General features: G+C 42.4%; 3 protein-coding genes across 4 annotated transcripts; all 3 read left to right on the forward strand.

Annotated features, from left to right (window-relative positions):
- Positions 1-413: 413 nt before the first annotated feature.
- LOC6612474 (pyruvate dehydrogenase E1 component subunit alpha, mitochondrial) lies at positions 414-3266 on the forward strand. 2 transcript variants are annotated; one of them, XM_032726548.1, is made up of 5 exons: positions 414-689; positions 791-982; positions 1697-2261; positions 2336-2658; positions 2726-3266. In XM_032726548.1, exons 1-5 carry the CDS (start codon positions 630-632, stop codon positions 2906-2908), a joined length of 1323 nt encoding a protein of 440 aa, XP_032582439.1. In that variant the 5' UTR covers positions 414-629; the 3' UTR covers positions 2909-3266. The 2 variants fall into 2 exon arrangements, with proteins under 2 accessions (XP_032582439.1, XP_032582440.1); XM_032726549.1 differs by having other exon boundaries at positions 416-689; positions 914-982.
- Positions 3267-3365: 99 nt separating this feature from the next.
- On the forward strand, positions 3366-6947 carry LOC6612473 (probable pyruvate dehydrogenase E1 component subunit alpha, mitochondrial). The gene is made up of 3 exons (XM_002036945.2): positions 3366-3802; positions 4096-6075; positions 6594-6947. Exons 1-2 carry the CDS (start codon positions 3683-3685, stop codon positions 5401-5403), a joined length of 1428 nt encoding a protein of 475 aa, XP_002036981.1. The 5' UTR covers positions 3366-3682; the 3' UTR covers positions 5404-6075; positions 6594-6947.
- LOC6612472 lies at positions 6630-25605 on the forward strand. The gene is made up of 8 exons (XM_002036944.2): positions 6630-6991; positions 20473-20844; positions 22268-22440; positions 23445-23561; positions 23636-23926; positions 24061-24287; positions 24542-24745; positions 24802-25605. The coding sequence occupies exons 2-8, from the start codon at positions 20651-20653 to the stop codon at positions 25228-25230; spliced, it is 1635 nt and encodes a 544-aa protein (XP_002036980.1). The 5' UTR covers positions 6630-6991; positions 20473-20650; the 3' UTR covers positions 25231-25605.
- Positions 25606-27854: the final 2249 nt, after the last annotated feature.

The following is a 27854-nucleotide window of genomic DNA, read 5'->3' on the forward strand; positions in this document are numbered from 1 at the left end:
AATCGAAAATGTGGATTTATGGAGGCAATTTCAAGTAACAATACGAGTAAGAAATGAGAAAGCAAACAAAAACCAAATGAGATCTTCAATGTGAAATAAAAGTACTTCTTTGAAACCCCTGTTTTTATTTGGCATTCAGTTGGGCGGGAAAATAATTCAAAATGTGATTGAGTAAGTATTATTTCGAGTATTTAAATAACCGTCAAACCCTACGATTATTTTGATATAATTTTGTGTGACACATTATATATATATAGTAGCTTATTGAATATATTTAATATCACTTCCACATTTGAAGTTGTATTAAAAATAAAAGTTCGATGAACTAATCTAGTATTTTGTGAAAACAGGCAAAGATGCAGTATTTTATTTAGGGTCACACTAGTCGGCCAAGTGGTGCGTTATTTTTCGCCATACCGCCAAACGGTTGTTATAGTTGTGCAATATAGTAGTTGATAAACTAATCTCGCTACCTTTTTTTTTCCGATTGTTTAACTTACAACGACGCGCGGCGGTGCGACTGAGACACCCGATATATAGCGTGCGATTCTAGATCCGGACAATCCGCATATAGAAAGCCCCCATTCACATCCCATTTCTGTCAGTCGAGCGAGAATAACACAGCGAAAATGTTGCGTACTCTGTCACGCGTTAGCGAATTGCCCATTATTGTTAAGCAACTGCAAAAAGTACGTAATCCCAATCCCGCTTTGCACCCACTAACATTTCTAATTGTTGTCACTAAAAAATGCAATTGAACAAATCCATTCGATAATGAAAACACTAAAAGCGTTGCCATAACAACAACAACAACATCATCAGCGGATGTCGGATACTTAGCAACAACAACAACAACAGCATCGATATCATCAGGAATGGGAGATATTCATCGTCGTTTTTCGGTTTATTCCAGAATGCAGCCCAAGCAGGTGTTTCGAAAACCAACAATTATGCCACGGAGGCCACCGTTCAAGTGAATCGGGTGCGTATTATAGCACTAAGTACATGTAACTCAGAAATATCCAAAAGTCGGAAGGAAAAAAATACGGTTACATAATGCGATTTTTGCCAGATAGCAAACGGTAAATGGGGGTATTCGTTTGCGTGTGTGTAAGTGCAGGGTTGCATTTTGCCGGTCAATCCGCTCATTTTCAAATGACAAGGTCACGCAGTAATTTGTAGTTTTCCGTCTCCCACGCTCTTTATCACCGTCTGCCTTTTGCGTGGCCGACGCGTGACTGTTCACGCACCATATAACATATAGTCTTATCAACGATCCGCCGATTTTCGCCCTCTCTCTCTCCCACTCTCTCTCTGTCTGTCTGGCTGGCTCTCTGTTTACGTCGATTCTCACGCCATAAATTAGCCGACATAAAGTGCCATAAATCCAAATTTGGTTTTTGGGGCATACTTCCCAAAATCCTCGATATCTGGGTATAGCTCTATAGATTAGTATACTTAGATTAGAGAAGCTTGAAGCCTATGGTAATTTGGTTTATCCAATCAAAGTGCTGACATTTTATTACCTATTATGGGTTCCAAACGTTTCCGTTACGTTCTTATCAGCTGTGTTTGTCAGCTGTTAATGCAAAAGTAGAAAACGTTTGTAAAGGTAAAAGTTACTATTGATTAGCTACGATGGTAGGATCTAAATTCTCGTCGAGATATTTCTAAAATATGCTTTCCAACCTTGCAGCCCTTCAAGCTGCATCGTCTGGACGAAGGACCCGCCACGGAAGTGAAGCTAACCAAGGATCAGGCCCTCAAGTACTACACACAGATGCAGACGATCCGTCGGTTGGAGACGGCCGCCGGTAATCTGTACAAGGAGAAGATCATCCGCGGCTTCTGTCATCTGTATTCCGGCCAGGAGGCATGCGCCGTTGGCATGAAGGCGGCGATGCGGGATGTCGACAACATCATATCGGCGTACCGTGTCCACGGATGGACCTACCTGATGGGCGTCTCACCCAGCGGCGTACTGGCTGAGCTCACCGGTGTCCAGGGCGGCTGTGCCCGCGGCAAGGGTGGCTCCATGCACATGTACGCACCGAACTTCTACGGAGGCAACGGCATCGTGGGTGCCCAAGTTCCATTGGGCGCCGGCGTTGGCTTGGCCTGCAAGTACAAGGGCAATGGCGGCATGTGCCTGGCCCTCTACGGTGATGGTGCCGCCAATCAGGGACAGGTGTTCGAGGCCTACAACATGGCCTACCTGTGGAAACTGCCTGTGATCTTTGTCTGCGAGAACAACAACTACGGTGAGTGCTGTAGGAAGTGGAGCAAAGCTAAACGATATTTATTTAAACCAAACGTTGTATTCCATACCCATTAGGAATGGGTACCAGTTCTGAGCGGGCTTCCTGCAACACTGATTACTATACCCGCGGCGACGCCTTGCCCGGAATCTGGGTGGACGGCATGGATGTGCTGGCCGTGCGCAGCGCCACCGAGTTCGCCATCAACTATGTGAACACCCACGGACCTTTGGTGATGGAGACGAACACGTACCGATACTCTGGACACTCCATGTCCGATCCGGGCACATCGTACCGCACACGCGAGGAGATCCAGGAGGTGCGCCAGAAGCGTGATCCCATCACCTCCTTCAAGGAGCTGTGCATCGAGCTGGGTCTGATCACCACCGATGAAGTCAAGGTGGGTTTGGATTATAGGGTTTCTTTGTCACAAGTTATGATTGCTAAAAGAAAAATCCACATTCCAGGCCATCGATCTGAAGGTACGCAAGGAGGTCGACGAGGCCACCGCCTTCGCCAAGTCCGACGCCGAGCTGGGCGTGAGCCACCTCTGGACGGACGTGTACTCCAACAATCTGGAGCCCAAGCTGCGCGGCACCATCGCCTACGATATTGATCACATCCAGGAGCGCAAGGGCGTCAATCACTAAGTCATCGGGCCAACGAATCTGATTCGGGAACTCACAAGAACCTTAAACGAAACAAGAAAACCGAACAGCAAACACAAATCACTGACAGACAGACATGAAGAAGACACAATAACTCAGACACTTGGACACAAGCGAAATCTCTAGATCTTAAGCCGAAAGTTGAACGATGAGAACCCCGTAGACCGGAACGGATCCGAAGAGACCCACAATAAGCTTAGCTAATCGGAGCACTCCAACCACACATCGTAGCGCACCACATTACTCTGGGGTACTGCATTGGATATTATATTGCGAACGTGTTCAATAAGGATAAAGCGAGGTGTAAATTGTTGAAAATATAAAAACCTAGAAAAATTAATCCACAAACGTTGTAGTTTTCTTGCCAAAAGTGAATCAAGTGCTCTTGAAATCTTTTTCACCTATGCTTGCACTAAAGAACTTTGATAGATTTAGTAGATATAAAGCACTTCGTTTTTTAAACACCTTATTTCGATTTGTGGAAGAATTACAGTTCGAATCATAGTAGTATTTGAAAATAAGCACTTGTCAATCAAAAAATCTTCATATTTCCTTCTCGCTCTGTTTAGTGACAGTTGCCATCTCTGTCGATTTGCTTTTGATTTTACTGTCGGTTTCTTTTTGGTTAAGTACAAATCCCTTTTTCAACTATTTCCGATCATTTTCAAAATTTTTGTGCTTGGCAATTGCCCATTTGGCTACAAGCTCTCATTTTAGTGCCCCGGTGTTTGGGAATCGGTATACGGGCAAGGGCCAATGATGAAGTTCAGTGTTCGCGTGGCGATGAGATGCAGTGGAGCCGGCTCCATCCTCGAGCGAAATATCCTCTGCAGGATCATAGGGCGCCACAAATGTAGCTGTTTGACCCTGGAGAACGTAAGTGTTTTGACTATCCAAAGAAAGTCAATGGATGAGTAAATGCCATTGAAATAAGCTATATCGTACTTTTACCATAGTCTTTATTATGAATTAAATTCTATGTACTCCCTTTATTCCTGAAAATTTTTTGAATATATATAGAAACGGCTTAATCTCTTCACTGCGTAGACCAACAGTGATATTTTCCAGTGCTGCACAACACACATTAACTCCATAGATTCCTCTTGCGTTTTTACTAGAGCAGCATTTCGAAATCCGTTACTTTACTGATTATGTTATGCCCGTTGCAGACGTTCAAGTGCTACGACCTGGAGAATGGACCCACCATGGACGTGGAGCTGTCCAGGGAGGACGCCCTGACGATGTACACGCAGATGCTGGAACTGCGCCGGTTCGAGACGGTGGCGGGCAACTACTACAAGGAGCGAAAAATCCGCGGCTTCTGCCATTTATACAACGGACAGGAGGCCGTGGCTGTTGGCATGAAGCAGCGTTTGCGGTCCTGCGACTCGGTCATAACGGCGTACCGGTGTCATGCCTGGACCTATTTAATGGGTGTTTCCCTTTACGAAATAATTGCGGAATTGTTCGGAGTCCGAACTGGATGCAGCCGGGGCAAAGGTGGCTCTATGCACATGTACAGCGATAAGTTCTATGGCGGCAACGGTATCGTTGGTGCCCAAGTTCCGCTCGGCGCCGGAATCGGCCTCGCCCACAGTTACCGCAAGGACAACGGCGTGTCTGTGGTCCTTTATGGTGATGGTGCCGCCAATCAGGGCCAGATCTTCGAGTCCTTCAACATGGCCAAGCTCTGGTGCTTGCCCTGCATTTTCGTCTGCGAGAACAATCACTACGGCATGGGCACCCACGTTAAGCGGGCCTCTGCCATGACGGAGTTCTACATGCGTGGCCAATATATCCCTGGTCTTTGGGTCGATGGCAATCAGGTGCTGGCCGTGCGCAGCGCCACCCAGTTCGCCGTGGAGCATGCCCTCAAACACGGACCCATTGTGCTCGAGATGAGCACCTATCGCTATGTGGGTCACTCCATGTCCGATCCGGGTACATCGTATCGCTCAAGGGAGGAAGTCCAAGCAACGAGGGAGAAACGTGATCCGATCACCAGTTTTCGCAGCCAGATCATCGCCTTGTGCCTTGCCGACGAGGAGGAGCTGAAGGCCCTGGATGATAAGACTAGGAAGCAGGTCGATAGCATTTGCAAGAAGGCCACCACCGACAGGGAGGTGGAACTTGATGAGCTGCACACCGATATCTATGCCAAGAATGTGGATGGTAAGATCCGCGGCGTGTCCGGATTCCATTTGGAGCACATCAAGCTGGCGGAGGTGTGCTTTGGCAAGCCGAAGAAGACGCCGGCCAGCGAGATCAATGACGTCCCAGTGGGCGCAGAGATTGACGTGGCCAAGGCCAAGGAACGGCAGGCCAAGCAGGATGCCAAGAAGGCCAAGGAAGCCAAGGGTGGCAACAAGAAGGGCGCGGACGCCAAGCAGCCCAAGGGCGAGGGCAACGATGGCGATAAGAAGGCAAAACCAGCCGCACAGCCGCCCACCAAGGCGCCACCTGCCCCCAAGAAGTAATATGCCCCACGGAAGGGAACACACCATCGTAGCTTTTCAGCAAGTTGCAAGTTTCGCCAGAGTGCTTTAGCTGGTTTCTGAACCCAAAAGCAAGCAAATTTTTGTAAAACTATAAGTTTAAGTTGGAAATAGCAAACTTTAAATATATATTATATTAGTAAAGCAGTTTTTTTTTTTTCTTCTTAAATTACTACAAGCATTTGTTTTGAAAGTTTGAAAGTTGAAAGCATAGATAATTACAAGATACGGTACTTTTGAGAGCTTTTGGGCAAAGCGTTCGAGCTTTTTCCAACGGACACCTGTAGCAGCGCGCTCCTTGGCGGCTAATCGAGCGGATCTGCGGAGATCAGAGCAGTCCACTCATTTATCATTCGCCTAAATGGCTTCTTATTCTTCTTGGTCTTATCTCCCCAGTTCAGTTGAGTTGCGATGATATGGGTTGCGTTGAGAGCCACGAGCTGTGCGCCCGCCCTCTCCCTCTCCATCTCCCTCGCCCGCACCCTCTCGCTCGCACACCTGCCCGACGTCCGGGGAATATAGTCGATATGACCGATCGGGGATTCAGTCTCCTCGCGATGCTCTGGCGTTGATCTTCGCCGATCTTCACGTGCTAACCGAGGTCTTTCCTGTCGCCTGTTCACTCTTTTTTTTTTTTGGTTTTTTTCACTGCGGGTGTGTGTGTTTTTTTGGTTTCTATAGTGAAGTGTGATGATTGGTTGAGGTTTATGCTCCTGTGCAAAATGCAAATGCAAAAACATATGCATATAATCTAAACAAATGAATAACAAATTTTCCATCAAACTATTAATGTGTTTAATATGAAGTAATTACACCTTGAAGTGTGCAATAAAAGCAATTAATTAGTAAAATTAGGCGCGCATTTAAAGCGGGCATTCAATGTAAATGGCAAAAATGCCATAAAAATGGCTTGTTAAATCGTGTTTGACAGAAATCAACGGGAATAAACGTCAACTCAAATGGCACAATCGAATTTAATTTTCAATTGCGTTTTTATCATAATATCTGCTGATTCCGTTGACTGCACATTTGATCGGTTTTGAGCCTTTATTTAGATGCAAATATTTTGCATTTATTTATTATTTTATTGTCAAATAATTTCGTTTTCTGCGAATAACTAGAAAAGTCCAACGGCGGGTGTTAAACAAAATTTTCATTTGAATTTTTTGCAGCGCTCTTTAGTTTTTTATACATTTTGTTTGGCTTCACGCTGCTTTCATACTTAGCACACAAAAATGTGCGCTCTTGGCTTCTTTTTAAGTTCGTTTATTTTATTTTATTTATTTATAAGTTCGCACTAAAATCGTGCAAAACATTTATGTTGGCGTTATTTCCTTGTTTCAACCTTTCGGCTTCAATTGTTGACAATTGTGATGGAAGTGGACTGCAGGAATATGGAAAATTTTAAAATGACATGCCGCCGAAATGCGTGAACGCTTTGAAAACAATAATAATTAATACTCAATGACCAATAAAACAATAGCAATGTGTAATTGATGGACTTGCGGCCAAAATATAATTAGCAGCAAATATAGAAACTGAACATCAAGGCAAAACTCGATTATTCCAGGTATGAATTGAATTCATATTTAAATCACTTGCTAATAAATTGAAACTCATCTTTCCATGATCTTAAATATATTAATTTGCAGAATATATTTGAATATCGCTTGAGACTGAAGAGCTGATCAAATACACTCAAATCGATTGAATTGTTTGGTGCGCGTCTCAAGTGACATACTTGAGATCATTCAGGAACATTTGAGAAACTAATGTACATCCGTATGTACATACATGCCCAGTGCTCCGCATTTATGAATAAATATATATGTGTGTGTACAGGCAGGTACAGGGTATATGTACATATAGTACGATCCAGGGCCAAGTCTAGTGGCATTCGTTCAGTATTTCCGCTACATTTGCATAGTCGGCGGGCAAGAAGAACTGGGTGGTTAAGGTGAACTGAATTGAGAAGATGCCACACAAACCCGCAAAGCCGATCAAAATACCCATTTCAATTTAAATTCCATCTCAAGACACTTTCATGTTCATTTTCAATTTCAATTCGCCAGCCAGCGGTACGGTTGAGATAAAAAAAAAATTAAAAAAAAAAAGATAAATAAAAAAAAAAAATAATGTGAAACACATGTGTGATGGAAAAAATTCAACTGCTTGGCCGCGCATACATGGCGTATACTCAACGAAATTGCCAGTGAAGCCAGCTCAGCTAATCCCCGGCATCTAATAAATATAATCAAAATTGTTTGCCGCCGTCTCGAAGTCCCCAATTGAATAATTGAACAATCTAACGCGGCATCGCCATCCCAATCTCCATATCCCCACCATTTTGTATCTTTTCAAAGAAGATCTATTCATGCGTTTTTTTTTTTTTTGTGTAGAATCGGAAGAACAATCTGGCTTGGTTTTGATCTTGGAATGTAGATCAAGGTGCGGATGAAGCCCTGTTAATGCTGATTTATACAATTGAAACGTGTTAAGTGAGGGTCTTTGTTTGCTGCCATTTAAGGCCGGCTTTTGAAAATGCCATTGAATTGGGTGTACTTCTCAAACATTCTTTCAAATTGCAATTGGTTTAATGCGTTTATATTTGTTACGCCAATTATATGTGTCAAAATATGGTTTGTACATCTTGATCCTGATCTTGGCAATACCCATGCCCATTACACTTTGCCACATAATTATTTTTCATTTTTTTAACATAATTTTCGGCACGATTTCCTCCTATCGGCGAAGAAGAGAGAGAATCAAACTGATGACGCGACCTTGAGTTAAAATAGAGAATTATGCGCAACATTTATATTTATTTATTTTTGTTTCTGTTGGATGCGATCGCCGCACGTCACCAAAATGCCAACCAATTTGAATATTTTTCTTGTGAATTGCTCTTAACCCCTTCGGTGGCCCCTTGTTTGTCTTCACCCCTTAACCCACTGAAATTCTTGGCCAAGAATGCAGCTGGTATCGAGATAAGATCTCTGAATTCAAGTGGAAATGCATTAACATTCCGCGGCCAAGTGCACATTTGAATCAAATGAGGCGGTCGGAAAATTGAAAATTGAAATTGAATTGCCAGTTGAAATTGTGAGATAAAATACTCACAATTTCGATCGCAAATCAATTGTTTGTAGGCCTGCCTTTTGTTTGGAGGTCGATTCTCTTGTAAATATTAAACGAAAATCCGCTGAAAATGGCCAGCGTTGGTAATTAATTTTTTAATGGCTTTTTAATTAAAAGCCCGCCGCCTAGAATTGATCAAAAAATCAAGTCAACAGGCGTAAAATCCAGTGATTTCGAATTTTACAAGACCCAAAATCTAACGATGTGATTAAGTTCATATATATGCTCATAAAAACTATATATATTTTTAAACAAATACATGCCACTAATGCATATCAAATGCGAGATCTTATGACAACGAAAACATTTCTGGCAATTAGCTAACCACACACGGCAGGCAAATCATTCGGGCCACATGCGAATAAAGCCATAAAAAGTGGATTTAAATGTGGCAATGACTGTGGCAAACTGTGCTAAATAAGCGAAAATGCAATGCAGAGAAATGACAATATTGTTTATTTAATTTGTTGTGCTCGTACCAAAAATAGAAACGAAAAGAACACAAGCGACGCCCGAACAGAAAGGCCCAAGAAATGAAAACCAAAATCACGAAAATCGAGAGGCGAACGTGACAAAAAGATGCAGAGATACGGAAAAGCACCGAGCCCGAAAAACAAACTAATGATTCTAAGAACAACAGAGCAGTGGAAACGCAAAATAAAGAGCAGCAAACGACGCACAGATGACAGAAAATATCAAATCAAATGCATTCATCTGGCAGGTGGAACATGACAGGAAAGCCTGAGCAAAATGTGCAAAATGGCGGCGGGAAACGGAAAGGGGTCGTCTCGGTGCGGCTTGGGACAGGGGGGGCGGTATGCTAGTTTGGGGCATGTGGCACGGGTGGCGCGGGTTGGAAAAGCCATATCCATTAGCAAGTGGACACTCAATCAGCAGCCGTCTAATGACGAACCCCTCGACGAAAATAAACAGGCGAGAAGCGAGAGGAAGCACTGAAACCCCTGACAGCCATATCTCTTAACCCAAAAAGCGAAATCGGAATCAGTGACTCATGTGCAGTGACTTTGCCACAGGTACTAGGTACAATAAAAAGAAAATCTATTATAATCTTGACAGACAAGAGGTATATAGAGAATATATAATCAACAAAAATGCTGCAGAAAGGCTTGCAAAAGCATTAAAATAATGGCCAATAAATACGTCATTCAATTGAAAAATAAATAAATAAAATTTGCAGCTGATTCGATTTTTGTTTAATTTATTTTTTAATTGAATTCCGAATTTATGGCCCATTAATTTGATGCGTTTCCTCGTTAAAATTTAATATACGCACGGCTATATAAATTATTAATGAACAGCTTAGTTTTTGAAAGTGTACAATTGAAATAGGTGATACGATAATGTTTTTAAAAATAATTTTTCGAGAGCACAATGCATGATTAGCAAGCTCATAACATTAATATTGAACCATTTAAACAAATTGCCCGGCATAAAATTGCAGATACGTCTCGGTTGGCCATTCATTCGACATTAGAGGTTTTTTTTTGGCACACTTTAAGTGTTTTTATGCCATTCCCGTCACGTAATTTGACTGAATATCGAATGGCCGGCGATAAAAACGCATCGAGTCAAATGGCTAAATGGAAAATTGAAATGCAATAAGGCACTAAACGTTAAGCATTAAATAATTGACATGTCCATGTCGCTGGTACAAACAAAGTGCATATCAAATTAAATGTTACCCGCCACGTTTGCCCGTTCACTTTTGGGCCTACACATGTATACTTAGTATAGATGTCCACGTACGCCCAGCTATACAAATGCACATATAATATATATCTTTATAGATATATATATATATATATGTATATGTATGTATGTTTAGCCATGTCGGAGCACGTGCGCGGATTAAAAATTGTATTCAGAAATGAAAATGAAACGAGCGCAAATCACATGAGCAAAATTTATGCACGTGACGCCCACGAATTTCCCCATTCGCCGTATGGGAAGGCTCTAAAATCGCAGCATTAATTGATTAATTATGCAAATTCAGATGTCATGCTGGCAAAAATATCAAAACTCTCTGTGGCCACAAAATGAAATTACAAACCGACTCAATTCCTTTGATTTCCTTCATTTTATTAGTTATTATTTTTAATTTGGAGAATGATGAATGCCCATGTGGGATTTTAAGGAATTTATATGACATTTTTCGCACCTTTGAGCCTTTGTGTATGAGAAAACACTGGCATGTGACTAATTTCCTTTTGTTTAATACTAAATGTTTCTTAGGCAACGCAAAAGAGAGGAAAAATGCTTATAATTAAAAAGGGAACTATTTATAAAGCAACGCATAGCCATATGTTTTCAATTCAATCTGCCTTCACAACAGAGTATCTGACGGTCCTTGTTAGCAAAATAAAGCACGAAAGTGCTCATAAAAAAGGCAAACAAACACTGAATAAGCGAATGAGTGTTGGAAAATGTTTGCCAAAGCCGTCAGACATTTAAACATAAACAAACAGGCTGACACACGCACGCTAATTAAGTGCCCATCGTGCCTTCTGCCGTGTTCACCTGTGCGTATACGTAATTAATGCCATTATAATCTCTTACGCATAATAAAGTAAACAAGGGTAAAAACGTGCAAAATTATACAAAAAAAGAAAAAATTAACGGTGACACAGAATGAGGACCAAGTATTTAATTAATTGTCACCGCATTATTTTCGAGATTCGATTTCATTTCAAGCGCACGCAATTAAATATCATACAATTGCCAGCAGTGCGTATACGTAACTTTCGTTTATGTCACGTGAAGAGGAATATGGCAAAGCGAATAATACCTGGCGATATTTCCAGCGATATTTACTGGCGCTAAAAATACACAGTTTTTAATTCTGTTTGCCTCCGTCAACACCTTTATTCCTCGATGAAAGCTTACAAATATTTGCAATTCGTGTTTATTATTTCTTTGGGTTTTCGCCGCTTTTCCCCGACCCTCGCTGACCATTTTTATGAGCTACATCACAAAATGTTGTGCTTCTCGGCGCCCTGTATACTTATTGTTTATAAACAAAACACCCAATTGACTGGCAGCCAAAATGATGGCTAAATAATAATAATAAATAGCATTCAGTACTATGGAAATAGCGTCTAAAAACGGATTGAGGTAAATTCGCTGTGTGTTGACCACATGCTAGGTCCAAGAAAATAATGTAAAACTAAACAAAAGGCGCAGCGAAATGGAAAAATGGCAGGTGTGGTGACAATGCGATTCTTTCGAATCCCATTTACAATTCCCAGCTATTTCTGGAAATTTCGAGCTCCAACGGCATCACACAATCAAGTCCTCTTTTTACAACAATTTTGTCTTTCATCAAGCCCTTTCGCTGTTCTTTTCCAAAAATAAACTCTCAGCGATAGGAATTTCCGTTTTCTGCAGCTTATTAAAAACGCCAACAAACCTAATAACTTTTGTACTAATTTTGCCAAAAAAAAAAAATGTTCGTATTTTTTTGCACTTTTGGTAAGGGGTAACATCATCAATTTTTGCAAAAAACGGTCAAAATTTTACATTTCTAACCTTGAATGCCACTTTGTTGGAAATTTCATAACGAATTTAACGATGTATAACATTTTATATTTGGACAACTATTTTCGTTGTTGTAGTCAAAAAACGGATTATTTTTGTCCAAAAAATTGGGAATAGAATTTTTGAAAAAAATTGAATATTTTATGTGCAATTTTTGTGATAACTTGCCCAAAAATGACCTCAGAACCGAAAGAATTGATGTTTTGTGTCGCTGATTAACATTACTAACTATCCTAAAAACATTTGTACTGATTTTTAGAAAAAAAAAATTTTCGAAATTTTTCGCATTTTTGGTAAGGGGTAACATCATCAATTTTTGCAAAAAACGGTCAAAATTTAACATTTCTATCCTTGAATGCCACTTTGTTGGAAATTTCATAACGAATTCAACGATGTATTGCATTCCACTTTTGTATTAATACTTTTATTATTGTAAACAAAAAACGTATTATTTTGGGCATAAAATTGGAATACGATTTTTTGAGGAGATTATATTTTAATATTTTAATATTAATATTTTAATATATTTTAATATATTTTAATAATCAAAAAGTCATTCATAGTTTTGAAGACAAGGTCACCGAATCGAAGTGATGATAAACGGACAAACTTAAAATTGCCCAAAAATAAATCCATTAATAATCATCAGCGGGTAAAACAAAGGAGAAAAGCAGCCGAAAAAGTGAATAAAATAATAATAAAAACCTTTTAGCATCCCCCGAGCTAATGAGGCGGAGAATCCCCAGAACCGCCCCCTTCTCGCCCCCCTTTTTCCAGACAGCTCACAGCTTGGAAAGCAGACAACATTGTTGCCAGCTTGTTTTAGTTCTTTTTTTCATATTTTCTGGGGATTTTTTGTTTTGTTTTTTTTGGGTGGAGTGGAGCATGTGCAACAATGTTTTTATTTTGGCTGAGCTTATTTTTAGTTACTTTTGTTGCCTTCGCTGAGCGAGTGAAATAACTTTCTAAATAAACGCAGCGCAGTTAGCAACAATGGAGGCACCCATATACACTACAGAATATATATATATATGTATATATATAAACACTTTCCGCTTTCGCTGTCTGAGCATTTTCGTGACGTTTTTCCACTTATTTCTATTTTCTCGTTTTATTTTCGTTTTTATTCTCCTTGGTCGCGTGGCGAAGTTTTCTCCTTGCAGCATTTCCATTTTATTGCCGCGCAGATTAGAGTTGCAAAATTGTTAAGTTTTCATTCCAATTCCGGTCTTAATTTCTTTTCGGGGACAAAACGGACAAAACGCCTCAAGTCCTTAGGCCAATTAATTGACAGCGTATAAAAGATAATGGTGAATAAATAAACGCTTGGTTAACCACTCGGCAACATAAATAATTGTGAATAATTGTGAATAATTGCGAATAACGCATCTAATGGAATTAAGTCAGCTGGCGATCCGCAATTTCACAACTTTCAGGCAATTCATGAGCAATTTGTTTTTACATAATGCAATTATGCTGGGAAAATCGGAGAAAATGGAGAATTCACTCGATAAGAGAGATATTTAAATGCAGAATATAATTACGATTTTACCAGTGACGAAATGTATTAAACATTAAGCAGAATTTTTCTTATTTAACGGAGAACTTTAATGTTTTAAAAGCATAATTAAATGACCCTTGGCCAGATTTGTTTAGTTAAAAATAGTCAAAAATTTGATAATCAATACTCGTATAATTTGCAAATGTAATAGTAATTTATATATTTATGTGGAAATCGCCGCTGGCAAATGCTTTGTGTTTATTTTTCATGAAAGGGATTTCACATTTAGCGTAATTTTGTTGCAAACTTCAAGTTGCTCGAAACCATATTGATATCGACGTTCGTTCATGCGTTTAACTGGGCTGGGGGAATACCTGGTATATATGCTGCACCATACCATAATCCTGCATGGTCGCAGCGGAACTTTTGGCGACAAATTCTAAACGTTGTCGCCGTTCGCCGTTGGCGCCATCAAATTATGCAACGCGTTCTGCTGCGTCACGTGTTTCCACGCTGCCACGTTTCCACACAGCCAGCTGCAGTGGCGGCGTTATAAAATTTAATTAATGCAGCCGCGTGGAGGGGGGCGTGGCTGGGGCGGTACTGAGGCGGCCCAAGAAACGGGATAAGCTTGCGCAGAGACGATGGTCCTAAAGGCTTTGTCTGCTGCGGCTGTGTTGTTGTTTTTGGGCCAGGTGTAAGGCGTAAAGTGCACAGCGCGAAAAGTTGCCAGCTCAGCTACATAGTTGTAAACTTAAAATTTCGTATGTTATGTATAATAAGACAGCAGCAAGTAAGATTGCGAAGCATTTTATCAGTTAACTCGTGTGTTTAGTTTTGTGTGGTTTTTGCCAGTGCACCGCCCCCGCTGGCACCCCGATGGCCCAAATGCCACGGACAGCTGTAAAGTGCTTTGTTAATTAGCAAGCTGGCGGGGAGGAGGAGCTAAAAACAGGAGCAGCAGCAGCAGCAGGATCAGCACAAGGAGCAGGAGACCTGGGCGTCGCAGCTGCAGCTGCCTGCTGGCAATAATTTGCGCCCGCAAGTATGCAACACATTTTGCCTCGGCATGCGTGTGTCAGTTAGCGCGTCTGTGTGCGTGCCTGCATGTGTGTGTGTGTGTGTGCGTGTGTGCATTGTACTTCGCACACTATTTGTCAATGTCAGAAGGGATTCGCAGCTACTTCTGCTACACACGCTACTAAATTTCATCGCCAACGTGTTGGCAGCCAAAACACCTTCAATCGCCATCTCTGCTCGGTGCAATTGAGCAACGGCGCCAATTGTCCCGAATCGAGCAGAAATAGCTAAACTGCACATATGGTGCCAATCGACCAATCACGGCTTTAAGTCGCCATGATTTTGCCCGGGCTTTTTCAATCCAGTTGAGCTTACGCAAACCTTTTCTTTTGCGTGGCCAGTTGAACAGTTACGCCTCCATCGGGTCAGTTAGCCCGTTTTTGGCTCAGTTCAGTAGTGACGCCACTCGCCCATCAATCGCAGAACCTTCCGCCCACTGGACGCCCAATTGCCAGGCCACCAAACCCGATGGCTACTACTATGGGGCGCAACGTGTTAATCGAGTGGAGCGCTCAAAGCGACGCTCATTTGGTTTTTCATTGGCGTTGACGCGCTTTCTCCATCAATGTGGCTTGATTTTGTGGCAGCCCCGTAAGCGTTGACCAAAAAAGGGGCTAAGCATGCCATTGGCATCCATCAATGATGCAACAACAGCAGCATGCCCCGAAGAGCTCGCTGATTAGCCGGGCCCAAGTGGCCCAGAGTTCAATGCAGTTTTGCGAGAAAAACACGGCTCGGAATTTAGGCAATTTTTTAGAAATTTTAAGAGCTGTTTTTTTTTCCAATTTCGTTTGCCTATTTCTCGCCAGGCAATAAAAGAAATCTGTCGTAAGCATTATATTTGCCAGCTAAATATATATCAAGTTAATATGCCGCACAAACACACACACAGAGAAGGGCAAGGATGCTTTTGATAAGTGTGAGTGTGTGTGTGTGGGGGCGCCCTAAACTATGCAACACATTTGCATGTTTGTGCGACGCTTTTTTACCCCGCCACCGCCGCTGCTGCTGCTTTCTTCGCTCTCAGCTTTCTCTGTGATGTGTCTGATATGGCCTGTCTGCACCGACTGTCCCACACCAGCCCCTTAAAAATAGGGAGGGGGGTGGTGTGTAGAGCCGGCGGTGGGCGTGGCTGCTGGAAGATAGAGAGCAAAAGCGCAAAGCGCAGCGCGTTGTGAAATGCAAGCGAATTTGCATAGAAAATAGACAGTTTGGAAAATTGCATTCCATGTTGATAACTTAAGGCCCCATTGCAGGCACCGCTTTGGCCCCGCTTTTCCGCCGCTTTTCCCCACTTTTCATGCACCTTGCATACACCCTCAGCCCATTTTCATTCCCTCACTTTCCACAGCTCTTAAACATTCGCCAGCTGCAATTGAAAACGAGCTTCAAGCACGCAACGCGTGTGCATAAATAACTTGTTTAAGTTTTATGGCAATGGACGTTGGTCCTTTGCGCAGTATTCCTCCCCCCACCACTTTGCTACACAGTAAAAAATCAATGAGTAACCCTTTGAATAACTAAACGGCTAATTATAAAACCATTTGCCTGGCATAACCGGGTAATTGAGTACAAAAAGTGGTCTAAAAGGAAATCTGTTTTTTATATGTTGTTATGTGGTTTTTCCCACTTTTGCTGTGTATATGTGCTTGTCACACGATTTATAAACGCTTGGCAGGGGACTTCGCATTGCACTCGGACCTGGTCACACCTTGAGCGAAAGGCAATTTTGTCTGCCAAGCCGGGGCATCATCAAAAAAGAGCAGACTGGGTTGGGAAATCTGGGGTGTGGCGATGGGAAATCGGGTGGGGGGAATGCAAGTTGATGGGCTGTCACGGCAATGCTGCACCTTGGCCTCAGTCCGGACAACCGTCATCCGTATCCCGATCCGGATCCACATCCCTTTTTTCCCCATTTCCAAGCTCACCACAAAAGTTCGGCTACGACGAGACAGAACTTGGAAATCAAATGCAAAAATACCTGAGGGAAACTGTACTTGCCCTGTTTTTTTTTTTTGTTCCTGACAGTTTTCCAAGAGGTATCCTTGCCAGGACCAAAATCTGCTTGCTATGTTCCACTAACACTGTGCCTTTAAAACGGGGGACTAAATTACAATTTTAACGGCAGGTTTTATAATTAGCCATCATTTTATTTCTATAGATATCCTATATTTTCTTACATACACTTGGTAATTAACTAGAACTAGGATCAACATATTGGCTCGCTTAAATTACAGGGTAACTCGTGAAGTGTACCTTCTTGAAGTGCAAAAAAAAAGGGGTGTTTTTCTCGTTTTTGCCGACGTTCTCAATGCCACAAAGTCGGTATAGTATAGTTTAGCGCACTGGTTGTTGTAGTTTCAAGTGAAAGAAGAAGCTGTCGGAGCTGCCGACCCCTTGCGACCCCTTGCGACCTCCCCCTCCTCAAAGGTCTCTACCCCCCCGCACCTCTGGCCACCGAGAACTACGAGCTCCTGTTTGTTTTGCCACAAAGGCTGCAATGGATGCCTTGGTTGCTGACTCCGAAACTCGGACCTAGGGTAACCTGATGGAATGGCTGCCTGACTCCCTGACTGGCTGACTGACTGACTGTAGTCCCCTCTTTCCCCTCTTTCTGCCCGACTCTGTCGCACTCTTTCCAACTCCAACTCCAACTCCAATGTGAGTGACTGGGGCTGCCTTGTCATGATGCTGTTGTAACTATTTGACTTTATCTTGTTGCAGCTGCTGGTTCGGGGTAAACAAAATGCACTGGGGTTAAGGAGATGAAGTGCTGCCGGGCTGGGAAGACGGCCAACGATAAACAAAACCCAAAAAGCGTTGACTCGCTCGTGGATTTATGTGGTCAGTGGGTTTGGCGAGCGCTTCAGGCTCTACACGGTCAAAAAATATGTTGACTAGATTAAGTACACAAGTTCAGTTAGCTTTAAAGAATATTTAAGTCACTGCACTGGTAGATAGTCCGATATCTATATTTGAATTTCTAATCTCGCCTATAAAATATTTTCAGTGTAGTGCTCTTAGGTTCTTTTGAGCGCGTTCCCTCTGTCTGGTTTTCAATTTAAAGTTCATTTTAAATGTTGCTTAAATGCAACTTATCCTAATCAGGGAAACGCAGCCGCGGGCCTGGCTTTCTTTTCGTTTTTCTTTTTTTTTCCACTGCCTCCTTGGACCTGGCTTTAAAGCCATTTTCTCCATTTTCTTTGTAGTTGACTGCCAATTAGGAGCAAGGCACATTTTTTGCAGGTGCTGAGAAAATGGCACACAGCCACTTGACTTGCCCAAACTTCTCATGTTGCTATTATTATTATTTTTATTTTTTTTACCCACTGAGCCACTCACTAATTATGCAAGGGGTGGTGGGGGGTATGCAAAAAAAAAAAAAACTAGAGGAATGTAAGCATTTTTTGTTGCATCTGGCCAAACTGTAAAAAAAAAATATGTGGAACGCGGCCTGGTAGCAACAAAAACCGAAGGGTGGGCAAAATCTGAAGAATTCTTCTTCGTCTTTTTCGCACGTAACTGTCAAACGCCCAGGTGTGTGTGAGCTTATCTGTGTGTGTGTGTGTGTGTGTGTGTGTGTGTGCTAATTTAGGCATCTTTTGTTGTGTCTGCCCAAATGACACATATACAGAAATATAGACCAAAAGGATACATCGGATTTGGTGTATACCCTGTAAAAACATACATTTTCTCAATACAGCAGACGTATTGTGAAATGCAAAAAAAAAAAGAAAAAGCGAAAAAAAAGATGGGCCTGTTTTATTCCATTCCGTTCCACTCGGCGGCATTTTAGCCATATTCCGGCATTTTCCTTCCAGGCGCCGTTCATTCACGCATTCATTCAATTATTCAGTACATTTTCTCCATTCCGTTAAACCGACCCACATTACGCATACGTAATTACGTATACGTAATATTTGTGCATTATTGTCAATTGTGAGGGTCTTGAATTTATTTTAACTAAGAAGTGTACATTAAAAATTCATGAAAATTCTTACGATTAAACCTAAATCCTCGCATACCCCGTGAATTGCCTGGGCTCAGGAAAAAAAATAATTCTGTTGCTTAAAAAAGAGATGTGTATAGAAACCGCCAACAAGAACAACAAAACACACAACAAAAAGTCTTTGTTTGCCTGCGGCTGCCACCACAACAACAACAACAACAACAACTAAGTACAGCCCGCGGAAGAAGAAGAGCAGACGTATTGTGAAATGCAAAAAAAAAAGAAAAAGCGAAAAAAAAGATGGGCCTGTTTTATTCCATTCCGTTCCACTCGGCGGCATTTTAGCCATATTCCGGCATTTTCCTTCCAGGCGCCGTTCATTCACGCATTCATTCAATTATTCAGTCAGCCAGCTAGTCAGCTATTCATTCATTCATGCCCATTCATTCCAGCATTCATTCAACCATTTCCATATTTATTCATTGATAACTGAGGCGGGACCTTTACAGCTCCTGTGGCCTGGCAGCTGGACTGCACTGCCGAAATGTGATATAAGATAGAATGCAGTTCCAATTCGATATCGAAGTTATAATATCCACTTATACTAAGCTTATTTGGTTTTGAGGATTGTAAAGACGATATCGCAAGGATAAAACTGTCAAAAGTATGACAACAACTTAATGTTTTTTTGCGATCAATTAGTGGGTACACTTTCTGTTATTTTTTTTTAACCTCTCAGATGTCATCAGATGTGGCTAGCGGAAATAAAAGCATTTTTGTATCTCAATCTCCATTTTTTTTTTTGTTTTGTTTGCTTTACCCAAGTTCGCTTAATGCAACGAATATCGTTTTTCGGATTTTGTTTTCACTCACGTACGTACAATATTTGCGAATTTCGAGGGGGTGGAGGGGTTGGGGGTAACTTGACTGTGAATTTGCCACTTTTATTGTTTTTAAAACGCTTTCCAATTCCTCGCGCTCCTTTTGTCTATTTGCGATTTTCCATTTTCTATTTCGTTCATTTTGCTCTATTTTCGTTGCTTATGTTTTTTGTAGTTACCCGAGCTGCAATTGCAATTCCCGTTTTATTTTACGCGCAATTTGTCTGCCCAGTTTGTAAGTGGGTGGTGGTGGTAAAAAGCGTGGGAAAAAATCGTGGCAAAATCGAGAAATGGTTGCAATGAGCTTGTTTCGAACTGAAAACAAAAGAAATAAGCGAAAAAGCCCCGAAATTGAAAACCAAATAAATAAGTGAACTTTCTATGCGGGCTGTGTGTGTGGCAAATGTAATTCGAGGCAAATATCCAAGTGGTTGCTGCAGAAATCTGCAACAAACAGCTGGAAGACAGAGCTGCAGGCCATATCCACCCACTATCCCTTGCTCCTGCTGCTGGCCAAGTGCTATCTGTATCTGTCCGATTGTTGGCCAATATCAATGCCAATCCGAGTTGGCCATAAATCATTCCGAGGCATCCGAAACGCAAGAAACGCTGGCAACGGAAGGATATCGAATGATTAGCGTGAGAAATTATAATGCTGCAGCGTGTTGATTTTCCTCTTGGAATGATTAAAAGTTAGCTTAAGCACAAACGTATTTGAAACACATGTCCAAAAGTATGCAACATTATGTTTGTCGTTCGAACTTCGCAGTTCCAAGCCAGTTTGCTTATTTCATTGCATACTTTTCGACACCTTATCAACTGATTTATTTCGGAAAGAGTTGGCAATAACATTTGCCACAATGCCCGCACTAAGTAGATTAGTTCCATACCGTATATACGTATGTGTGTATCTAACTCAAGTCCTGTTTTCTTTCACATTTTTCCAGTGGGCGTGGCCAGTGGGCGTGTGTGTGTTTTGGCCGCTGACAAAAGTGCAATTGGAATCGGATTCGAGCGAAGATACGGAAAATCGGGGCAACGCCAGCGATACGGGCCAAACTCAAGTGGCCAGGATAGGCGGCGAAAAGGAGGCGGAGGCGGCTGGGGAGGCGTGGTGGCTTGGTCATGACAATGTCCTCGACGTCGACTGCGACGTCGACAGCGACTGCGACGCTGGCCGAGGCGAACGCCACTGTTGGCGAAATGTTTTCGGATGCGGATATGGCGGAAGTGCGGCATGTTGTCCAACGCATTTTGGTGCCGTGCGTTTTTGTTATTGGACTTTTGGGAAATTCAGTGAGCATTTATGTTTTGACGCGGTAAGTGCACTTGTATCCCCCACACATGTCCTGCTCCCCGCGACCTCTTGAACCCCCTGAACCCCTTGAACCCCACCCATCCATTTCGTTGGTTATTGTTGCTGGGTTATAGCCCAGCCGATTTTGGGCAACGGTGTGGGCGTGGCCTTTAGGCACTGCTATTTTATGCATGCAAACAGGGCCACAAGATTTTCAAATTAAATAGCAAGCATTTAGCTGATGGCATTTCAAAGAAGTGTGGGAGAACGTTAAGTGATTAGGTATGCAAAAGCGACTAATCGGATTTTCCTGCTTTTGGTTAAGTGTTGAAAAGTATGCAATGCATAGAAAATATATGCGCGTTTTTAAATTCATTTTCTTTGAAACATCAAGTTATTCGTTTGAGCTTGTTTTAAACTTGTTTTGAGTTACAATTCTACATTTAAAATGGCCGCTAACTTGCATGATTTTCTCTCTGTGCATCCAACTGCATGTCCTGTTGTGTGTGTGTGTGTGTGTGAAATAAGTGGAACATGGATGAAGCGGCGAGCAGGTACGCAGCGCATTAAACACGACATTTAATTGTAGCCACCGCTGCACTTTAAAATCATTTCCACACAGCCAACAACGATAACAATAACAACAGCAACAACTACGGTGGGGACAAGTGCAACAACAATAACAGTAACTGAAACAATAAGAGCCATTTTATGTGCCAAATGCAAAAACGCACACAGATAGGCGATATGCTGTGTGTGTTTTTTATGTCTGCCGGAAAATATGCGACAGTTGCAAGTGCTCTGTGCGGCAGGCTGACTGCTAGGACACCATATGTCCATTTCCCAGGAAAACCTGGAAAAAGATAAGTAGGGTTTTCGCAAAAATTCACTGCTAAGAACTGGCAAATTTATTTATTTTTCATAATGTATTGATAGTTAAAGCATGAATGTTACACATTAACTAAGCTTATGAGCTTAATTATTTTAACCCATATTTACAACTTTTCAAAGCAACTATCTTAACATTTAAATGACTTTTTAATTAAATATTTTCATTGCTTTATTTTATTTTGTTTGGCGGGAATTTAACTATCTGAGCCTGCGGGCCATGCCAGGGAGAAAACTAAATGCTAACAGTTAGTTTTTATGGTTCATCTTTTGGCTTTATGACTGTGCCGACATTTGTGCGCATTTCGGAAAATGCCCAAGGCCCCGCGCCCATCACATCAACCAACCCCCCTGGAATTTTCCAACCCCACCCCTCAGCACAACCCCTCGGACCGTTTGGCTTTCAGGCAATTTGCTATTTCAATTGGTGTTGCACTTGGCAGCGTTTTGCATTGTCCACCGAAATGGTTTGGCCTGATTTCCAAATGCGACGAGAGTGCCCAACAGAATCAACACCATTTGCAATTCCTTTCGATATTCTTGATGATGATTTTTAGAAAGCGCATGAGATGCACGACGAACATATATCTAACGGCACTGGCCATCACGGATATCGCCTACCTGACGTGCCAGTTGATCCTGTCACTGCAGCACTACGACTATCCCAAATATCACTTCAAGCTTTACTGGCAGCTCTATGGCTATTTCGTCTGGCTGTGCGATAGTTTCGGTGAGTACTAACTAGAATTAACTATCGGTCAAGTAATACATAAATCACGGACTTCATATTCAAAGATGCAACAAAAAGTTGTGAGACCGGAAGTAGCTCCAATTCAATCGAAAAACTCGATGAGTGCTTTTAAAATCCAAACACGAGTATTTCATGCTTAAATATGCTTTCAATTTTAAATATGTAGGAAAAGGGTGTTTTTATATTTAACATTATTCCCGCACAAGAGGGCAAAACTACAATAGCAAAAGCGTACATATCATGCGGTGAAAACAATTGCTGCCGGCGCAAAAAAAAGTCCAAATACAACGTTTGGAGAGCACTAAGTGGAATGGTGCGGATTCCATAAATTCCCCAGTTCCACGGGTTAGCCTCGGCTGGATCCCCCGTATCCCCGTATCCCCCATATCACCCGGATTCCAGCGATGGGCCCATCAATTCGAATTGCACCTGCGGCTGATGCTGCTGTTGGTTTTGCTGCTGCTGCTGCTGTTGTGCATCAATTTCATTGAGCTCTGCCAATTTACGAGGTATAGTAAGCAGCGCTTTCTGCGAAATGCCAGCGGTCAGCTGAGGCTCACTGCCATGCGATAGCGTTTTTCCGAACCATTTTCCGACTTTTCACCACCCCCTGGATATCCCGCCCTACCGCAGCAACCTCATCAGCGCAGCACGGACGTCAATCGCTTAGAGTGCGCTGCGTTTTGAATAAATTGACAGCCCGCGCGACGAATAAATTGGTGTGGGTTCAAAAATGGATGGTTTGGGGTATTAACAGCGGAGCGGCGTTTATTTATAATTCCAGAGTACACGGAAAAATGCATAGTCTAAACAAAGTTTGAACTAATTTTATATGAGACATGAATATATATATATATTTATATATAAATATGACTCCTTTTTCGATTGAATTTTCCCACAATTTTCGCACTGCATCACTGATTGCGTCCGTATTGTACTGCCACGCCCCCATTCACAATTGCTTTCTCTGTTTTTACGGACAGGTTACATCTCAATTTACATAGCCGTGTGCTTCACCATCGAGAGATTCATTGCGATACGCTATCCGCTCAAGAGACAAACATTCTGCACGGAATCGCTGGCCAAAAAGGTGATAGCAGGTGAGTTGGCTGAAATAGGCGCATGAAACAATAGAATGCATTTACATATGGAACCTTATATTCTGCATTGCCAGCGGTGGCCATCTTCTGCTTGCTGTCCACACTCTCGACGGCATTCGAGCACACAATTACGATTGGTACGCGGCAGATTGATGACGCCTACCAGCCGTGCAACCAAACGTTGGCCAACATCTCGCCCACGCCGCCGCCGCCACTCGGGGAAGCCACGCCCCCACTGGCCACGCCCCCGCTGCCCACGCCGGCGACCGTTTGGCAATCGCCAGATTTCGCCATGGAGTCCACGACGGCCGGCAGCTCTAATCTGCTCGTCGACTGGGGCAGTGGCAGTGGTGATGGAGAGCCAGGTGAGTGACGAGGGCATAACAGTGAGTACACTCGGAAAAATCGAAGGTGTATTAATAGAATAGTTCGATGCATACTTTTAGAAAGTTTCTTAAGTGACTATTGATAGTTGCATTACTTTTTTGCCCCAAACTAGAGAACATTACACGACATCGCCGTCACCGGCAGTCATCTGGATTTGTGACGCTGCCCACACTGAGAAAAACGCTGGAGGAGCAGGATCCGGAGGGGGCAGACGCGGGCCAGGGGTCAGGGGTCACGGAGAGTTTGCTGCAACTGTGGCGTCGCAAGCGCAGCGCTGAGATTCACAACATCAACAAAACGGATGCATTCGCATTTAACGTAACGGAATACTGTCAAAATGTGAGTAAAATGTGGTGGAAATTCCGTCGATTTCCCTGAAGAAAAACACGAGAAAATGGTTAAACAGTGAAAATCACGAGGGGTGTACAAGTGCCATGACTATGATAAATTCGGTGATAACTTAAAATGATATCAGTGCTTTGAGTTTTGGAAGACATGCTTTCACTCAGTCGTTTTGGAGTACGACTGTGATATTCCATCTCTTAAAAGGTTGTTATTAATGGAAATCCATGTATGTATCATATATGTTTTAGGTGACTTATTACAACCATGGTCTTTCGGAACTGGGCTATGATGAGCTATACAGCTATCTGTGGAACCTGTTCACCCTGCTGGTCTTCGTGGTGTTCCCCCTGCTTCTACTGGCCACCTTCAACTCCATTCTCATTCTATTGGTGCATCGGTCCAAGAATCTGCGGGGAGACCTGACCAATGCCAGCAGCATAAGGCGCACAAAAGTGAGTTAATCGAAACTATTGAAAATCGATATGTTGTATAAATTCTGAATCCTCAGCGCAAATCAAATTCTGGACTAAAAGGCAGCGTATCGCAGGAAAATCGCGTGACGATCACACTTATTGCCGTGGTGCTAATGTTCATAGTTTGCCAACTGCCCTGGGCGATCTATTTGATAGTCAATCAGTATATGGAAATCCAAGTTGGCACTCAGGTGGTGGCGGGAAATGTGTGTAACCTGCTGGCCTCCCTACACGCGGCCTCCAATTTCTTTCTATACTGTGTGCTTTCCGATAAGTACCGAAAGACGGTGCGAGAACTGATAACCGGATATCGGTATAGACGTCGCCACGCGCGGAACAATACGAGTCTCTATGTGCCGCATACGACGACTACACTGACCCAAATAAATGGCGATCATTATGGCAGTAATTATGGCGGAAACGGAAGTCGTCGAAATCGTAATACTGGTCGCCTGATAGCGTGAACGGTAAATCGTGGATGTATAATAAAATATTAATGGGTTAAACTCCATGAGGAGAAGGAGAGTGATAGCTGATATCACGAAACTTCTCCACGCGAGAAGAGGGCTTTAAATTTGCCAGCAAATCACGCGGAATCACAAGTGAGATGATTGAATCAAAAGTGATTCGGTTCAAGCGTGCGGGTAGCAGAAAATTTAATTTGTTATATCAATCGATATCTATGTATATCTCAGTCTATATATATATACTACATAACATACATTGTGCCATAATGTGATGATTATAGATTTATGCTAGTTAACCTAAACGTAATTGTTGTCCTAAGTACTAAACGCATCAAATCAAATACACGCAAAATACACACACATACACACGAATTAACAAAGGCCCATTGAGAATTTTGCTATTCGCCTGTCCCACGGGGCGTATGAATAACGCATCAATGCATATTAACTTGGTGACCAACAAATCGTTGAATATCGTGGCATGGTCCTTAGTTAGCATATCCTGCGAGACTGCGGCCAGCGGAAAAGGACAAAATGAGAGGGGAACTATGCAGGAAGAGAGAGGAAACAGGACCTTTTAAATGTGAAGCTCGAATCGTTGCATTACCTTCAGATAAAGGTTTCAATTACATGTTGTGGAATTTTTTGGGTCATAAACTAAATGCTGTAGCTGTGCTTAGATGCATAAATAAACTATATAATCCATTTATAAACCTTATAAACCTACGACGTACCACCAATTGTTTCCAAGGATAGTTAAACAAGATCCCGATCTCGATGAAAAGATGTCCCCTTTACCTGCTATTGCGATAATTTAAGTGTTGACAATGGGCAGCTGCAATCGCCAAATCTCCAGTTGCCAGTTAGCAGCAGTTGAATTGGGCTGACCGATACCTAATTGAATGGCAGCCAAAAACCAGGTTCTTGCCCATTTCCCAGCTGCCCAGCTTCCGGGCTTCCGCATCCTGTTTGCTGTTTGCTGGCCCAAAATGCCGTGCGAACAGCTGCTGCAATCGAACTGCTGCAACTGCAGATCCAACTAAGCCGATAATTGAAGGTGCTGGGTTTGGGCAGTGGGGAATCTTCCATGTCAACCTCAAACCGCCCGGCCTTCCAGGATAATTGGTTCGTTGGGAGCTGGGAGCTGGCCATCGATGGCAAATGCTAAAATACAAGTGAAAATCTTTTTTGGAATGCCGGCAATAAATTTCCAAAGGGGGAAAATGTGGAAAAGCGAAATCTAAACCATCCACACACGGAAAGCCACACACAAACGTAATGGAGTAACAAACATTTGCGGTTTACTGCATTGCTATTTCCATCCACACATGCACAGCGGTGGTCACGAAAATAGGGCTATCCCAGCAAAAGACCAAATTTCAATTTAGAAAATGAGGTTTAACTTAAAAATAGTTTCGCAATATATTTTTGATTTTTCTCCCTACTTGATACATTTTTAATTAATAACTTTCAATTGCTAACATTTCAGTTGCATATGTTGGTGTATTGATACTGAGCAATCGCATTTGTTGTTAAGAAATTGAGAGCACTTTTGAAATAACAAGCTGAGAAAGAACTCTTTATTAAATGTGCGGTAAGTGGGAAATGAAATACGTAGCTATGAAAATGAATAGAACAAATTGCGGAACACATTTTATGCGAGAATCTAACATTTGGTTCAATTTAAGCAAGTTAAAGACGTCTATTCTAATCTGATGTCTTTTGCCCTATCATTTCATTGGAAATGGACCAAAAGCGAGGGGTGGGTTTGGTGTATTATGAAAGTGTAACAGCTGATTTCACCACCCCAATTGTGCCCGCCTGCCACAACTAGAGTGCATGAAAAATTACAAGTCAGCGCCACAATTGAAATATTTCCGCCTCAACGCACTGAAATGCGCAATCGAAAATAGTTATCTGTGCGCCCCACCAACTGCCACCCACTTCCCCCGTCCTTTTTTTTACACGCCAAAAATATGCAGTCAAATCGTGCAACGATGGAAGGGGGGTGGCAGATACGAATATGGCTGATATGGCAGACGGATGTGGCAGCGACAAGGACAACATCGCTGTGGACACATATGTGCATTATGTGTGGCCCAGTTGCAAGCTTCGGAAACTGGCTACTGACTACTGGTTACTGGCTACTGGCTACTGGTTTCTGAATGCCGATTCGGGTCCGAAAAATTTCCATATTTGATTGTTTTTGAACGCCTGCCGCAGGACGAGAAAAGCTGGGAAATGCTGCATAAAAAGCTCACCAAGAGCGGCGTCTGTTTATTGAAAACGGCATATATAATAATCGAATGGGCGGCGTCGGCGTCGCTCCTTTTTTATATTCTTTTTTTTTTGTTCGGCTCTGAATTGTGGATATGTGGAATGCAGCAGGCATAACATACTTTTGGGGGGAATGCATTCATTTATTTACAGATATCGTACGTATGTAGGTGCAAGGACATCCCAACCGCCCAACGCCAAACGAGAAAATGGTAAAAAATATTAAGTGAAGGCAAAGAAAAAAAAAAAGGGAGCAACGACATTTAGCAGAGTGCAACGACTTACGAGTACCCTACTCTAAAAATTATATACATGTTGCAATGTGAATTTAAAACAAGTGTGCA

This window comes from Drosophila sechellia, chromosome X (genome assembly GCF_004382195.2).
Source record: "Drosophila sechellia strain sech25 chromosome X, ASM438219v1, whole genome shotgun sequence".
NCBI classification, from domain to species: domain Eukaryota; kingdom Metazoa; phylum Arthropoda; class Insecta; order Diptera; family Drosophilidae; genus Drosophila; species Drosophila sechellia.